The sequence below is a fragment of the Sphaerodactylus townsendi genome, linkage group LG08 (genome assembly GCF_021028975.2).
Source record: "Sphaerodactylus townsendi isolate TG3544 linkage group LG08, MPM_Stown_v2.3, whole genome shotgun sequence".
In the NCBI taxonomy this organism is placed as follows: domain Eukaryota; kingdom Metazoa; phylum Chordata; class Lepidosauria; order Squamata; family Sphaerodactylidae; genus Sphaerodactylus; species Sphaerodactylus townsendi.
The window spans coordinates 89890341-89907629 of record NC_059432.1 but is presented as its reverse complement, the minus strand read 5'-3'; the positions used below and the strand labels follow the sequence as shown (position 1 = coordinate 89907629).

The window sequence follows — 17289 nt, the reverse complement described above, 5'->3', positions numbered from 1 at the left end:
GGACAAAGAATTAGGTGTGAATTGATGGTTATATATCCTTGTGTATTAAGGGTGTGTTATCATAGCTCACCATTGAGGCATTGAGGAAGGGACTAATTCATTGAACTCCCATGTAGAAATATCCAGCCTGCTTTTGGCATTCCATGAACAAACCCTCCACCGTCCACCTTCTCACTCCTGTCCTTGTGGGCTCCGATCCCTTCTCTTTTGCAGCAAACCCCATCCAACCCTGCAAACTGTAGTTTGTGCCTAGGTTGGCACCCTAGCAACAGAAACCGCAATCAGAGGAAAGGCGCACAAGCCCAATGCTCATTCACATAAATGTCAAACTATGGTTTGGAATGATGTATGAACCATGTCACTGCCTTTGGAAAGAAACTTTTGAAGAGGTAAAAAAAAATAACAGAGGAATGGAGGAGAGAAAAGGGGATGAAAAAGGAGGCATGCCCAGCAGCCTTCTCACAACGGAAAACATTACCAAGCACAGAATATAACGGATCAAACATGTTAAGTCACTGTCTACATACTTCAAACAAGTTCAAGCAGGAGGCCAGTAGGAAACACCAGTACTTAGAAAAGGTGACTGATTTGGAGTTCAGTGCTGGGTATCGCCACTACCAAGAAATGATGGAAGCTGTCTTTGGGGAGGGAGTACTGTAGGAGATTCTGCTATGCTGTTTGCCAAAAGTTTGGCTTCTGGAAATAATAGGTAAGGTCTTGTGGAGCTGCAGCTCAGTGATAAATCATCTGCTTTGTATTCCAGGTTCAATTGCTCACATGCTCATTTAAAAGAATCAGATAATAGAGATGCAGAAAACCTCCAAGGCCCCGGAAAGCAGACAGAGTAGTAGACAACCCTGGTCTTGACAGACGAGTGGTTTGACTCAGCATGGCAAAGCTCCACATGTTCATGTGTCTTCAGTCCAGAATACATTCACTTCTCGCACATGTTATGCCATTGAACCTTCATAGTCTGCTTTTCTATGGAACTAACAGAGCTCTATGAAGACAAATTGAACCAGGAAGCACAGCCCAAGGGAAGGCCGGACTGTACCTGAGGAACAACTTGCTTAGAGTGATAAACAAGATCTGAATCACCACGTCTGGAGGATCAGGTGGGACCCAAATAGCACATTCTCTCAGCAGATCTTTGCCAAACTGTAATGAACTAACTACAGATCCTTGGGTATTTTTTTTCCATGTAGAAAGAAAAGAAGACAGCAGATAATTTTTAGGGTGATAATGGTCCGCGGAGACACTGTTAAGCAACTCCCTCCCCCCCAAGTGCTAGTTCTGCATTCAAGATTACAGCCTCCGATGGCTACTTTTCACAGAAAAAAGCAATGCTGAAAATGCAATGCCACTGCATAATAATTTTGCCTTTGAATATGTCAAACTAATTAATTTGGGGCTCACACAGTACAGTTTGGGTGCAAACCTGCAGTCAGTGATAATGTATTATGCTGACTGGTGGGTTTTTTTTTTTAAACAGACATAATTTTCAGATTCCCTTTCATGTTTCATTTCCTCCCATGTTAAAAAATCAAACATAATTAGTCAACCGTTCAATGATTTATTTGCATAATTACCTAAATAACTGCTACAAGAAAGTGGAAACATTTGTTGAGAAATGTATGAAGACCTTTAAGTGCAAAGAATTTCTTTTGAAATTTGTCATGTCTAATGATTTCCGGAACTGGCTGTCACTATGATTTATGTAACTGCTGAATTAAAGTATTACATTCAAAAGAACATTGCACATGCCATATAAAACATGAGTTAGCTTGCCAGCGTCACTGGTAGGTATTCCTTTAAAAAACGTGGATATTCTTCATGACATTGCACGAATTCTCAAGAAGAAAATCCAGACAAATATAACAGACATCGCAAGTATAATGTAACTATGATTACAGACTAAAAGCACCCCATTCTAAGCATCAGAACGGATATCGTGAAGTATAACATGTGCTGAATTTCAGTAGTGTCGAACATTTTGGTATTTAAGTTATATGTACAAAGGTAGTTCCAATCAGCTTTTCAACTAGTGAACAAGGAAAGAGGAAGTCGGCATCAGCCACCAAATATGGCTATACTGGGGATTCTGGGACCTGCATGGACAAAAGACATGTGGAATGAGGGAATGTAATAAGGAGGAGAATTGAGCAATGATTTGTTAAAACATTTGTTGAATCCAACCCGTATTCACACTACTGCTCCCCCAAAAGTCAATTCTATTCACTTAATTACTTAAAATACTTCTATATAATTTTTTGATATACTCAAATGTATTGTTCTTTAGGGTCTTGGGCAGAGAAAGGTATTTACTACCGGTAGCATATGCCACTCAACACCTTTCAACTGGAGATATCAATGCTCTACCGTTATTCCACAGGCCCTCCTCAGAAACAACCAATCCAAATTTATTATCCGTGACGAGCAACATGCTTTTGTGAACACTGTTTTAGGAAAAAAATATTTGAATACATTTGTTTTTAGGTACTCAAGAGTATAGGAAGCCATTCCTTTCGGACACCCAGTATGTTCAATGTTTCATCCACATAGCCTTTTGTCTCATAGCCACAGGTGTGGTGCTGGGGAGGTTGTTGAAATATTACCAAGTGACGTTATCAACAAGAATTGGAAATAGTATCCTGCAACTAGGTTATAATTTCAAACCACACAGATCCTTGGCTGGTTTATGTTCTCTACCGCGGATGTTCTACATAATGAAATTTTCTGTTCTGACAGATAGAAATCAGAAGATGGGGGAGCTGAAAAGGGGTGTTTTGGAGAACGAAGTCGGAGGGAAGCGGCAATTTAGCATAGAATTACGAGAGCACACTTTTTAAATAGCTTCACTCTTTTGGGTGATGACTCTTGTGGGAAAGCTCTTCTTAGCAAGGATTATCAGGACCTACCAGAGGAACAGCGTGTCTCCAGAGAACACTGCGTTTACTTGCAAAGAATTTCATGGACTCTCTCAGGTGGTTTCCACAGGGAGAAAATCGCACTGGGTGAGGGGAGCGGGAATGATGGAATGCTTGAAGCCTGCTTCTGCTATTAACCCCAGTGAATCCAAATAATCTGACTAGAGGTGCCTTGAGTGCAGCTTGAAGCTCAGTGGTAGAGCTCATGCTTTGTACACAGAATGATCAATCTCTGCCATTTCCACTTAAGGGGCTTGGAGTATATGGCATTGAGAAGACCCTTCTCTTCCAGGGCGAGCAAACCACAAAGAGCACAGGCGTATTTGGGGGGTGGAGAAGAGGTCTCACAGCCCAGGCACAATTAACTTTAGTCACATGGGTGGGATGCATTTGGACACCTGCCCCTTCCCTCCCTGCTTCACTCTCCTGCCTGCCACCTCAATCCTTGGAGAGGTAGGGGCACAATTTTGGTAGGAGGGTGTGATGTGGGGTGGCCCGGGGAGGCACAGTTTTATTACTTGTCCTGGGTGCCATTTTCCGGCGGTACGCCACTGACAATGAGCTAGGTGGAGAAAAGGCCTAGCTCTCTATACCTATCATCATATTTTAGCAGGGAAAGAGAAGGCTCTGTCAGTGCAGTAGCAAGCAGACAGACAGAAGGCTGCAATAATTAATGCTTTACAGCTGTATTAATCATGACAAATCGCGCATGTCACTGTCTCCTAACAGGCACAGAGCAACTGAAGGCTTCCTAATTTGTGAAGTCCATTCCATGCCATGCCATGGCCTTTATTGGCATCTTCAATCACTGGCCAGTTTCCAGCAAAGTACGAACCACAGCTCCTGGGCAAAATGGAGTTAATCCCCTTCACACAAACTATACTCTTTTCCATAGAAAGAACAGTACAGTCAGTTGAAGTGCAGTGGTTGAGAAAACAGTGTGATTCTGCATCAGAATATAGTCCCAAATGAATATGAGAATTAACATTCATTCTTCCACACTGCCTCTGTCAAAGCCATTGTTTTTGTGCATTACTGAACATGGTATTTTGGTCCAAGAGCATTTATACAAAAATCTATTTTTACCTTGAATTGGGTGAGGGGAGAAGGGCTAGGTAGGCACTAGGATCCAGAAGGAGCATTCAACAACAAAGAAGGTCCGGCATGCTTTGTTCTGTGGCAGAGGAATATACAACTCTACTATTATGCTTCTGTGGAACAGAGTATAGGGTTGGCGGCTTGGGAAACTGGGGGCAGTGGCTGGGGAAGGAGGGAGTTTAGCAGGGATGTGATGCCATAGAGTTGATCACCGGAAGCTGGCGTTTCCACCAGGGAAATGGATCACTAAAGTCTGGAGATCTTTTAATTCTCACAAGAAGTCTAGGCTCTACCTTGAGGCTGGTAACCTTAGCCTCCATCTCAGATTCTGAACTTCCAGATCCCAACTGGCAAGGAAGAAATGAACTTCCTTTTGCCCAAGCGCAGGCATTCATACATGGTGGAAAATCAAAGATTGTTTCAAGGCTTCCCAAGCAGAGAAACATTTAGTTGCACTTGCGACGTAAGAGGCAGGGAGCAGGAAAAGTGGATTAATGCCTCCCACTGGAAAAACACAGTATGGTTCCAATGGCAGTATGGGGCCACGGCTCATTTTTGAAGTACAAAGTGTCCTTCATGTGTTCAAAAACACATTCGTGAATATAAACTTGATCTTTCTTGTCATTATTTTTTATAGGTGAATGAACAGGACAGATTCAAGGGAATAGCCCCAGTCTCCCAAGAGAATTTTAAAAGTTGGCAGATATGCCTTACAGGTGTCAAACTCGCGCCCCTCCAGATGTTAGGGTCTACAGTTCCCATTAGCCCCTGCCAGCATGATGCTGGCAGGGGATGGTGGGAACTGTAGTCCCTAACATCTGGAGGGCTGCGAGTTTGACATCTGTGCAGAGAGAAATATACTTACCTAGTATTTTAAACTTCAGGGATATTACATTAACTTGGGTTGCTATTAATAAACTTAGTTAATAATATTTACATTTAAACTGAAAGAGTAGATATTGTTTCACTAAATTAGACCCAGATTATAGCCATATCTCAAAATTATTTATGTACGTGGCGCATGCTGTTCTTTTTATTTACACTACATTATTTACATATTTGAAACGCTTAGCAACAGAGTACTTGCAGTTTGGATTAAAATGTGAATGCAGGAATTACAGGGTACATCCTGCAAAAGAGAACCTTCTTTGATATTCAAGGAACTGTGTGAAATATATATATTTGAATCTGGGTCTCCCAGATCCAAAACTGGAACTAACCACTATACCAAACTTGACTGGAATCCAGTGGTGTCACCATGCACACAAAGCCTTTCCACAGTGCATGGAGAAGAGAGCAGCTGATTTCTCCTTGTAGCAGCAACCATGCGAAGAATGCTCCCCTAGAGGGGTCCTTGACTTTGAAGCAAACTCTTCCAGGTTTGCAAAGGGCTGTGGTAGGCGAAGACAAAAAGTCCTCATGAACAAGGCCCAGAAACTTGTCCTTTTAAAATCCATGAGAGACAGATGACCAAGTCAGATTTGGTCTGGCTGTGACTAGAACTTTGATCGTTGTATTGAGTCATCATTGCCACTACCATCACATACTACCTCAAAGCAGACACTATGCGTAAGTGGTCTTCAGCAGTAAGATTCTATTGTGCAAGGCAAGAGAGTCAAATATGTCTCGCTCCTGCACGCTGCACTCTGTTCTGAGCCAGCCAAGCTGTCACAAGGTTTTCTGCACCCCTGCCCCTCAACAGCCTTTGCTGTGTGCGTCTATGTGAGATTTATGGGTTTGGCCTGAAGTTTCAGCTGGTGCAAGTGTTTTCAAGACAACATCTGAGCTCCATCTCTCTGTCAGCCTTGCTCTAAGTGTGCGGGATTTCCTGTTTTCTTTGTAGCTCCTGGATAACATAGCACGGGGAAGGGGGGAGAAGTTGCAGCTGTTACTTATTGGTGTGATGACAGATTTTGTTTTGAAAAGCTGGATCTAAGACTGGGGTTTTTGTCTTGGACCTTGTGCTCTACTGCACATCCCTTAGACTTCTGGCCTGCCAATGTTGCCTATTTTTCATCCGTGCTGAGTGCCTTGCCATATTTTTTGCCTGTTTGCTTCTCTCCACATCCAGAGGGAGACCTTGCATCTTGAAGTGGGATACTGGCAAGTAGCATCTAGGTGATGTGCTAATATGGGGCATTTGTTATGTCCACAACTCATTGTTGGACAGTGTCTTCGGATTTGCTTATTTACAAAGAGGTAGGTAAGGGGGGGGGGGTTCTCGGGTTCAACTGCCCCCATTGCATGTCCGAAGCTCTGCCCCGTTTGTGGTTTTTTGTATTTTAAAGTGTTTTTCGATTTTTGGCCTGCAGGGGGCGCATTTTTAGGCTAGCAGCACCAACATTTCAGGCTATCGTCAGGTGACACTTCTGATGATACCAGCCAAGTTTTGTGAAGTTTGGTTCAGGGGTCCAAAGACCCTCAAAGGGGGTGCCCCATCCCCCATTGTTTCCAATGGGAGATAATAGAAGATGGGGCTACATCTTTGAAGGTCCATAACTTTGGACTCCCTGAACCAAACTTCACCAAACCTGGGTGGTATCATCATTTAGGAGAGTCTCCTAAAGATACCCTGAAAGTTTGGTGATGCTAGCTTAACAATTGACCCCTGTCAGCAGTCACCCCCCAAATTTCCCCAGATTCTCCTTTTGAATCAAACCCATCCAGCATGGATTTAAAGGGAGAATCTAAGGTCCCCAGATTAAACCTTGAAAGTGATGCTGTTTCAGGGTGGGGGATAATCCACCACAAAATAGCATCACTTTCAATGTTGTTTTAACTGGGGACCCCAGATTCTCCCTTTAAAATGGATTTAAAAGGAGGATCTGGGCTCCCTAATTTAAACACCATTGAAAGTGATGCTGTTTGGGGGTGGATTTCAGCATCACAGCAGCCAACCATGGGGGGGGGGGGTGTGCGCAAACCTCAGGTTTTGCACTAGGCTCCATTTTCCCTAGCTACCCCTCTGCCTGGAGGGGAGGGAGAAGGGACTGCTGGCTACCAGCTGGGAACCCAGTCAGTGTGGGGGTGGGGCGGGCAGGGCAGGGGTGTCTGCCATCTCTGGCCTCGGAGAGCTGCTTTTATAAGCACTGAGGGGCGGAGCTTGGGGAGGTGTGGCCATGTCCCCAGGGGCAGGTGGGGGCGTGACCTTGCCCCCGAACCCCCCCATAAAAAATCTATACCTACGTCACTGCTTATTTATATCCCACTTTTCTCCCTGATCAAGGACCCCTCCTCCAGTTAGACTGAGAGGCTGTGACAGTCCCAAGGTCACCTGACAAACTTCCATCGTTGAGCAATGTATTAAAAGCCCAGTCATCCCAGGTCCTAGTGTGGCATTTTAACCACTATGCCATAGCTGCCCTAATGTTGGCTGCCTCATGGATGTGATAGGGAAAATCCAAAATTTCCCATCTATGTGGCAGCTACTCAGGTTTTGCAAGGATCTTTTCCAAGCCACTGAAGCAACTTAAGTTTCAGAGAACAGTGAGAGGAACCTTGGAAGGTACACAAATTCCCCACTATGCTGTGGGGGAATGGAGGAATTACCAAAAGCATTACACTCGGGACACATAACCTATGTGGAAAAGGTTTTATTGTAGTGTTCTGTGTTTTCTAGTCCTCTGCAGTAAGAGTACAATGGCCACACTAGGGTTAATTATGCACAATGTGCTTGCTGCGTGAAGGGGGAGAATGTCCGCCGCAGCAGGATTTCTTGTATGGACCTCTTTCCTGGAGCCCTGCTTTCATTTTCCATTCTCTCTGCAGCAAGCAAATGCATTTTAATCGCGACTTTTAATTTGCTTCGCCGCCAGAGCAGGCAGATTTGCCAGTGAACACAGCTTTGCTCTGGACATCTGCCCTCTGCCCAAAGCCAGCCTTCCCCCTCCATGCTGCCAGTTCCTTCCTGATTCTCTAAATGCAGATATGGTGAGGTTGATATCTCAATAAAAAACAACTTAAAGGGCTATTACAAGGATAAGCAGGGCATCTTTTGGGCTCCACCCCACCTCCCACACTTTGCTTTCCCCCTCCCCGATGATCGAAGGGCTTTTAAAACTTTAAATCTGTTTTAAAACAAACCTCTCTCTTCTCTTCTCTTGCAGCAGTGGCAGAGAGAGAGAGAGAGTGGAGGGGAAGGGAGGAAGAGAGGATATCAGCTCTAGTGTTGAGACTCCTGGGTATGATGAGATCTGTGCCTTTAAGGCTGTTGATAGTCACCATTAAGAGAACCAGGAGAACCAGAGGCCTAGCAGAGTTCAGCAGAAAAGCTGCACTGCAGGCTGTGGGCTGCCTCCTTGTGTGTAAACAAGAGAAACGCAATGAAACTCCACTGCACGGCTAAGAGGCCCAAGGTAAGTGTTCCATGTATAATGGGCTAGGTCTCAACTCTTATTTTCCCAGGATCCTTACCTATGCTTTGTTCGTAACTACTGCTATTCAAAGCTCACTGTGCCACAGAAATTGATGGCATTCCTACCAGTGTCATAATGGCTGCTTAAATACCTGAGCATGTAATCCTTGTCTTGTATGTACTTCACTTTCAAAGTCAAGCAAAAGCATCAAACCAAGTAGGTTTCATGTTAAAAGATAATTCATGAATTCATTCCCCTCCATGGTCAGAATTCCCTTTTGTGAGGTAAAATCCCTAGCTACAAACTGCAGACTTAATAAACTACTGGACATAAGAACATAAGAAGACAAGAACTAGCCTGCTGGATCAGACCAGAGTCCATCTAGTCCTGCACTCTGCTACTCGCAGTGGCCCACCAGGTGCCTTTGGGAGCTCACATGCAGGATGTGAAAGCAGTGGCCTTCTGCTGCTGCTGCTGCTCCTGAGCACCTGGTATGTTAAGGCATTTGCAATCTGAGATCAAGGAGGATCAAGATTGGTAGCCATAGATTGACTTCTCCATAAATCTGTCCAAGCCCTTTTTAAAGCTATCCAGGTTAGTGGCCATCACCACCTCCTGTGGCAGCATATTCCAAACACTGGAACACTTATTACCGAACAATTAAAAAAAAACACTTTACAAAAACACTAAAATTCTGCCTTTCCCTATGTGGTTCAAGGCAGGTTGCAATTTGTTATATTAAAAGCCCAAATATAAAACAGAACCTGTCTTAAGAACCCTGCACATAAGCCATGCCTTAGGTTTCACCGTGCCTTCTGGCAAGCTGTATGCCAATAAAGGTATCTGAATTCTTCTGGCAATCAGATACATCCGATGGTACATCCTGAGATGCCATGGCCAGCATGTCTACTGAGACTGAACAATTGTGAGGACGGAAAAGCCTGGGTCCCTGGGATATTATATTCTGCCTCCTCTGAACTTCTTGCTCCATCAGCCCTTAGGTAGCAGCAGTGGCGTAGTGATTAAGAGCAGTGGCTAAGAGCAGGTGCACTCTGATCTGGAGGAACCGGGTTTGATTCCCAGCTCTGCCACTTGAGTTGTGGAGGCTTATCTGGGGAATTCAGATTACACATGCCAGCTGGGTGACCTTGGGCTAGTCACAGCTTTTCGGAGCTCTCTCAGCCCCACCCATCTCACAGGGTGTTTGTTGTGAGGGGGGAAGGGCAAGGAGATTGTAAGCTCCTTTGAGTCTCCTACAGGAGAGAAAGGGGGGATATAAATCCAAACTCTTCTTCTTATGGTATCAGGAGGCTACACTCCGCACACCCAAGTCTGCCTTCACAAAAAATACACAATGTGGGTACAGTGTAAGCACATTAGAACAACAAATACGTTACTATATCCAGACTGCTGTACATATACAATCAAGAACACAGCTCAAGTGATAGTGGCTTAATAATACAAGAAAGTGCAAGCAAGTGAAAAAGTATAAAGAACCACCAACAAAAGAAATGCAATAAGGGTACAGCGCTGAATAAAGGAGTAATCCCTCCAGTAAACAACTTCAAGTCTTGGTGCATAAATCAAATAACCTCAATGAGCAAACGTAGCAGGGGGTCCACTTAGTTCAGGTTCCGCATCCATACAATGTAATAATGATGTAAATAGGACCTAAGCATCAAGCCGAAAAAACAGACTTAGAAGTCTTTAAGGCAGGATGACCCGGTGGCAAGAGTTCTCAAGTGGACTCTCCCAGTTAGGTGGCAACCCAGCTAGCATAGCAAGCATACAGTGCTAAATAGAACAGTAATCCCTTTCATAAACAACTTCAAGCCTCAGCACATAGCCTTTCTATATGCTTTGCGGAGCCACCCAGGGTAATGAGTTTTGCCTTGCGATTGACCTGGAGATGGCCCCAAGACAAATCCCTCGTGTAATACACCGGCAAGATTTGCCTGAATACCGATGAAGACTTTCCAAAAATAAGGCTATACCACGGGTCAGTTTCTTTACTCGCTCAAAAAGATTTCATGCCTGTAAACTTGGGATGCAATATAATATACAATATACTAGTGGTAATCCAAACATAATAAAAAAAAAATTCCCATGGGTCATAAACTTTACAATAACAATCTGTTGCTCTCTAAGATCATGGATCTGAACACTGTTATTAATTTATTAATTACATTTTAGTACATAATTACAGAGGAATCAGTCAGAAAGAACTATGCGTGATATGAATAAAATTAGATGCCTTACATGAACAGCTCTTTATAATAGCCCATTTCAGCAGCTGTTTTCTGGAATTTGTGTTCCGTTCTCTCCACTTGACTCGTTAAATCTGAAAAATTAAATTATCATTCTTATTAATCCAATCCTGCTCCCCCCCCCCCTCCCCGGTAGTTTACCAACAATACAGTGTGATTTATATCTTGACAGCTGACTTCTTTAATTGTTTCTTTTAGTGATCTGTGGTAAACATACTACAGACGTTAAACAAAAACCTGCCGAGATTTTAAACTATTAAGAAAATTTTCCCTCAGAAAACACAAGAATATAATGTATTCCCAGTAAGGATATGTTATTAAAAGCCAAGGGGGAAAAAACAAGGAATCAGTATTCCAACAGAGCCGACATCATGAGTAGTATATATATTCATAAAACCATGGCTTTGTCCTAGCCTGCCAAGTTCACATATTACAGCTGCTAGCAGGCACAGATGTGAGAGAGGGAGAGAGCGGTCTTAATTTGAGTCCAGAGAAACAAGTTCCAAGCCATCTGAAGGTAAGCAAAGTTAGTGCTCTATTGGCAAATACGGACAAAGCTGCCTCACTGATTCAGGTAAGCTGGGTGGACTGTTAGTTCTGGCCTCAGTGACTGGAGGAGATTCTGCAAGCACTCTGACCTCCTGCTTTTGGCTTGTCTGCAAGCCAGCTCTGTCTCTGTCCTGTGAGGCTTCTGGCTGCTCTTGAGACTCAATCAGCTGGGAGCTTGTCAGGAGGGAGGTCAGACTTAGTTGGCACCCTAAGCCCCATCAGTACCCCTACTTCCCTCGCTGCATGGTATCCCAACAAGCATCTTGCCTTTTTTCAGAGATTCTCAGAAATGTTTTGCACAGAAGCGGTACATGCTAACCATGCCCAGTGCTTCCAGAATATTAATTAATTTGATACATTTATATAAATGGAGCAGCAGTGGCGTAGGAGGTTAAGAGCTCGTGTATCTAATCTGGAGGAACCAGGTTTGATTCCCAGCTCTGCCGCCTGAGCTGTGGAGGCTTACCTGGGGAATTCAGATTAGCCTGTACACTCCCACACATGCCAGCTGGGTGACCTTGGGCTAGTCACAGCTTCTCGGAGCTCTCTCAGCCCCACCTACCTCACAGGGTGTTTGTTGTGAGGGGGGAAGGGCAAGGAGATTGTCAGCCCCTTTGAGTCTCCTACAGGAGAGAAAGGGGGGACGTAAATCCAAAACTCTTCTTCTTCTTCTCTCTGCATGTTTTAAGGTGATCTACAATTCTAAATAACTACCTACAAAAAAGGGAAGGAGAAAACAAGCAAATTCAGACTGATTCTACAATGTCCAGATGGAAAGGCTGGAGCAGGAGACCATTCAGGGGAGAGAGGGACCCATGGCAGCTAGTCAGAGGCAGGCCAATGGAGGGAAAGACTTGTAGCCACTTCTCTCTCCCTGAAGCAGCCTGAGAAAACGGCTGCTGCCGTGAGAAGGTTTCACTGAAAGTTGGCCTACAAATAAATTAACAACTGGCTAAAAACTACCTCGGAAACTGATTATTGTGGCATGCACTTTTGCAGGTGTTTCTGTGACACTGTGGGTCAATGATTCATTGAGGTACCACTTTGCTGCTGAAAGTTTTAGATGGGTAACACAAGATCACCCATTGTGCCAGTGGAATGGGACCCTGAAGAAGAAAAGTGACACAGGTGACACAGGTGGGAAACTATCATTTACATAACCTCTACCAGCACATAGAAATGGGCAAAGTTGGTGCCTGTAGAGTAGAAAAATTGGGGCCTGCAGAGCAGAAAAAAAGATCTAAACTATGTTCACTTCTGTCCTTGACAGTAAAGTAACACTATCTGTACCAAAGAGGTACCTTAACTACAAACACTACCACTTTAATCAGAAGAGCACCAGATCAATGCTCCTCTCATTCTCTACCCATAGTTCAACACAGGATAGGATTCTGACTAAACTTACAGGTAATCATAGCACTCGACCAGGGGTATATGAGCCCCAGCCAGTTAACAAACATCTCATATATTAAAACACACAGAAAAGGCCCCACACCACTCTGCTCCCATGACGAAGGCCACACAAATGGAAACGTGTTGGTGAACACAAAGTGCTCTTCTGAGCGTTTACAGCATAAAATCTAGAGCACAGCAGATTTAACATTACATTGCAGAGTTATTTCTCTGACCTCTATAAAGATCAGCAGGCTCTAACGTGGCATCACTCTGTCTTGTCTGATATCCCACTATGGCCTCCAGTGACCACGGATGAAATTAAAATCATGATCTTGCAATTGCAAGATGGCAAGGCCCTGAAACTAATTTTATACCACTCAGAATTACTGAAAAAACTAATGTAGAATGGAATTCCCAGTTTTGGCTGAGCTTTTTACTCATATCAATAGCACCGCCTGTATTCCATCTGATTGGAGTGCTGCAATTATAGTCCCTATTTTTAAAAAAGGCTTATCCTCAAATCCAGCTCATTACCGACCAATTAGCTTACTTAGTGTTGCAAGCAAACTATATACTAAATATCTGTGTATAAAACTACTTGAATGGCTGAATAGAGAAAAACTATTGGAGGATGAACAGGTTGGCTTTCAGAAGGCCGCTCAACTTTTATGGATCACTGCCTGATACTAAACTACCCAGAGAAATATGTGCTTCTTGTCAAAAAAGGATCACTATACTTAGCTTCTTCGCTGGATCTTAAAGCTGCATTTGACAATGTAACTCAGGAGGTCGGCTTCTCAATGCTAGTAGAAACTAATATCTATAGACGCCTTCTCCACTTAATGGTCAAGTTACGGAGAACACGCACCATACAGGTAAGGTTCTCACACAAAGGTCATCTAACGGCTCTATCTCTACTCAGAAAGGTGTAAGGTAAGGGTGCCCTCTCTAGGCACCCCATTTGTTTAACTTTTATGTTAACACATTAATAACAGGGTTTCATAAGAAAGATTCCATGCACCTATCCCATCATTGGATAAGAGTATAGCCATTCCTGCCATGCATGCCGATGATGCTTGTTGTATTATCATTGACAAGAGTGGGGCTAAAAAGAGCGCTGAAGATATTTGTTCAGATATGCACAGAGGAACAGCTGGCATCAACTACACAAAGACCAAGATAGTGCATTTTAATGCCAAATTTAAGAAACTGAAATGGCAGTTGTTAGGTCATCAGATTGAACAAATAAAGTGTTTCAAATACCTAGGTGTGGTTTTCCAGTACAACGGAAAACCCTCAGCCCATATACAAACAGCCATACACACAGCACAAAGGAGCCTGCCAGGCAATCCTAAGATATTTTCGATCACAAGGGGGGTGGATTTATTCCAGCTGCAATTAGATTATTTGAAGCTAAACTCCTGGCACAACTCACCTAAGGGAGCCCCATTGGCAATAATTTCGGATTTCTGACTCTATTAGAGAGAGAGTCCCATCCACATTCCCTCAGAGCTCTTTTTAACACTCCTAAATGTACAGCTAATGTAGCTTCAAGACAAGAAGCAGGGTAAGCTAAAGTTGAGACAACCTTTTGGAGGCTTATTATCAAATACTGGCTTAAAGTCCTCTCCCATCCCATGGGTTTATTGCCTTTGCTTCTGGCAGCAACACCATATCCAAGCTGGCTAGAAACAATAACACTTAAAGTTACACCGTGTGGTTTGGATCCTGTACAATTATTGGAACTGGATCAGTGTAGAGCAACAGCGTTGGTCTATCAACGGCTCAATGATATTGAAATGCAAACAGATTTCTCCTTGTTACCGGGCGTTATATAAACCATTAAAATCTTGGACAGGTATCTCGGCTGCCCCTTACCTGTCCAATATAACATCTAATGAATGTCATTGGCCTTTTCTGGGGTCTGCTTTTGACGCTTTTCCATCAGCCAATCTAATGGGCAGATTCTAAAAAATCCCACTCCACATAGGGTGACTATGTGTTTGTAACTCAGGGGAAGTGGACTCTGTATTACATATTTTATTGCATTGTGAACTCCATAAAGGGGAAAGTGGGAGGCGTTTAATTCATCCATTGTTTATCCAGTGCTGGTGAAATTTAACTAGAGTTAATTCCTCACTCAGTTCTTGTGAGAATTTTGCTTGAAGACCGAAGTTTCTCTCTTATATCTCAGCAGGTAGCTAAATTTTGTATGCTGGCATATAGTAAGAGAAGAACCATGTTGGGACCAAGAGCCAGACCACATGAGGGTGACCGTAAGAATGCTACAAGCTGATGATATTTTTTGTGTGGATTTCTGTTTCGTGGATTTCAGTGCAAATTCGATTGTTCTTTTGTTTGTTGTTCCTCCTTTTTCTTGTTCTTCTCTGCTCTTTTTTGCTGGCCTAATGGCCGTAATAAAACTGAACTAAAACTGAACTGAACATTACATTGCACTCCCTGATGTGGGTCAACATGTCTGTACCTCTCCCATCCCATCTCTACAACTTCTCAGCCCCAAACTCCTCCACAAAAGCACTAGCAGCTGCCATTGTCTTATGGAACTGGTAAAATTTTTGCTTCTTCAGATAATATGCACCAGAATTTTAAAATTGTTTGTATTCAGAATACTTTCTTTATCCTAATTTTCCCCCTCCCAGAACATTTTTATATTGCTGTTCAGATATAGCACGGGAAACATCAGATCAGGACAAAAAAAAACAAAACCAAAAAACCTCCACAATCTAGTGTTATGTCAAAATGCTGTTGTCAACAGCTATAACAGAACTGGTCACAATGACCCTTCTGTTACACGCTAGGCATTGCAGAGATAGTAAAGATTCCACACAATTACACCAAATGTTGAGATAACTTTCAGTCAACCTTTTACATTTAAAAAGCCTATCTTCTCAATAAATCTAATTTTCTGACAGGGAGAACAAAATTACCCATAACAAGTGGACAAGTCGCTATGTCCAAAATTCTTCCACAGCAATTGCAACCAATAATTCAATGCAATAACAAGGAGGGATCAATGGGCCAAAAGAGGCTTGTCTGAGAAAATAAATATCAAAAGAAATGGAGTTTGCTTAATATAATAAGGTTGTGAGACATCGTTGTCGAAATCAATAACAAATTTCAAACTACAAACTCAAGATGAATGCTATGCAGAGCTACTCCAGCCTAAAATCGCAGATTTCAATGGGCTTATGCTGAAATAACTCTGCATAGGACTACAGAGTAACCTAAAATCTAACGGACAGTTCTTATCTTACAGATTCCACATATGAAGCACTGGAAACATATATCAGGCAATTTCTGTGTTGACTCTATGCGTGAATCATTCTTTTCATAGAACAGACCTGTTTTATAAACACTCTCAGAATACAAGCTACTACTAAAATATACCCAGTATGGATATTTTTTGGCTGTTTGGACAGCACCAACTCTGGTTTGTAATAAAAAATGAGCCAGGTTATCCTCAGGTTTACACGCTTCCTTGTTCTCTCTTCTTGCAAGATGTAAAACTTGCTGATTTTTAAAGAAACTTCAATTTGTTGTGACACCTGTCCTGTAATATTCCTACAAACCCGGATTCCAAGCCAAGATTAAATTAGGGTTTGGAATCCTGTTTTGTTACACTAGATCAAAACGAGAGTTTGCCGCTTCACCCAATCTGGAAATCACAACCAACTGCAGTTTCTTACAACCCAGAAATTCTTCACTTGGCTTGGCATGGGAGGACAGGAGGGAGAGAATTCACACGCCCATGGGTTTCCTAAACTCCTCCTCCTCGTAAATAAACCAGAACTGGTTCATAAAAACTGAATATTGTGTAACTATAACAAGAGTGCTCTAGATGGTAAATACCTCTCAAACATGATAGCCATTGCACAGAGCCAAAGTCACAGGGCAAACATTTCCTCAACATCAGCCATTTATGCATGGGACTTCTCACTGCACCAACCTTATCTTTCCTCTGGGGCAGATTTTCATTTACGTAACAGCATCAGGACATTATACGGGTCAGATTTTCATTTATGTAACTTTCCCGACACCACTGCAATGTGAGTGAACAAAAGGCCAGAGTTTCCCGATGCAGGCAAACCGTGATCTTTTTCTCAGCTTTGCCAGGACTGTGATCTATAAAGAATGCACCATGCCTTCCTTGGGTTATGTTCTCCCTTCTCTGCCAACTTCTCCCCTCACACAGAGGGGATCATTCCTCCCTTTCATCAACCTGCTCTCCACCCCTTTTGCTCTCTCCCTCCCCTTCAATTTTTGTACTTGTGAAATCATTCAGTATACCTCCATTCCGCACCCCCCCCTCCGCCCCGGCCCGGTTTCCCCCTAGTCTTGTCAGTTGTATTTATCTCACACACTACTGCTGAAAACGACCCTACCTGTCAGCCATTTTCTTCCCTCCTCCCTGTTTTTGAAAGAACTTTCCCTCCTTCACATTAGGGGACTAACATTAGGGCAAAATAACGCAAGCCACTATATCTTAGCTTTAGAGTTTTACTCGCAAATACTAAGCAAAATAAAAAAAGAACACACAGTCAGCCTAGCTTATGTTATTGTGCTCTAATGTTAGTTCACTAATGCAAAGGGAGGAATTTTTTCAAAAACAAAGTGGGGGAGAAAATGGCTGAGGAGGAGCTACAGCAGATTCGGGAGTGGGGAAAGGTAAATGTAAAA

At 43.1% G+C, this 17289-nt stretch overlaps 1 protein-coding gene across 2 annotated transcripts in view; it reads right to left on the bottom strand.

Annotated features, from left to right (window-relative positions):
* Positions 1–17289, bottom strand: part of LEKR1 (leucine, glutamate and lysine rich 1) — a 76368-nt gene that overhangs the window by 34810 nt on the left and 24269 nt on the right. For both annotated transcript variants that reach the window (XM_048504917.1, XM_048504918.1), the window contains one exon: positions 10640–10721. In XM_048504917.1, the coding sequence (XP_048360874.1) occupies positions 10640–10721 (82 nt within the window). The remainder of the gene's footprint in view (positions 1–10639; positions 10722–17289) is intronic.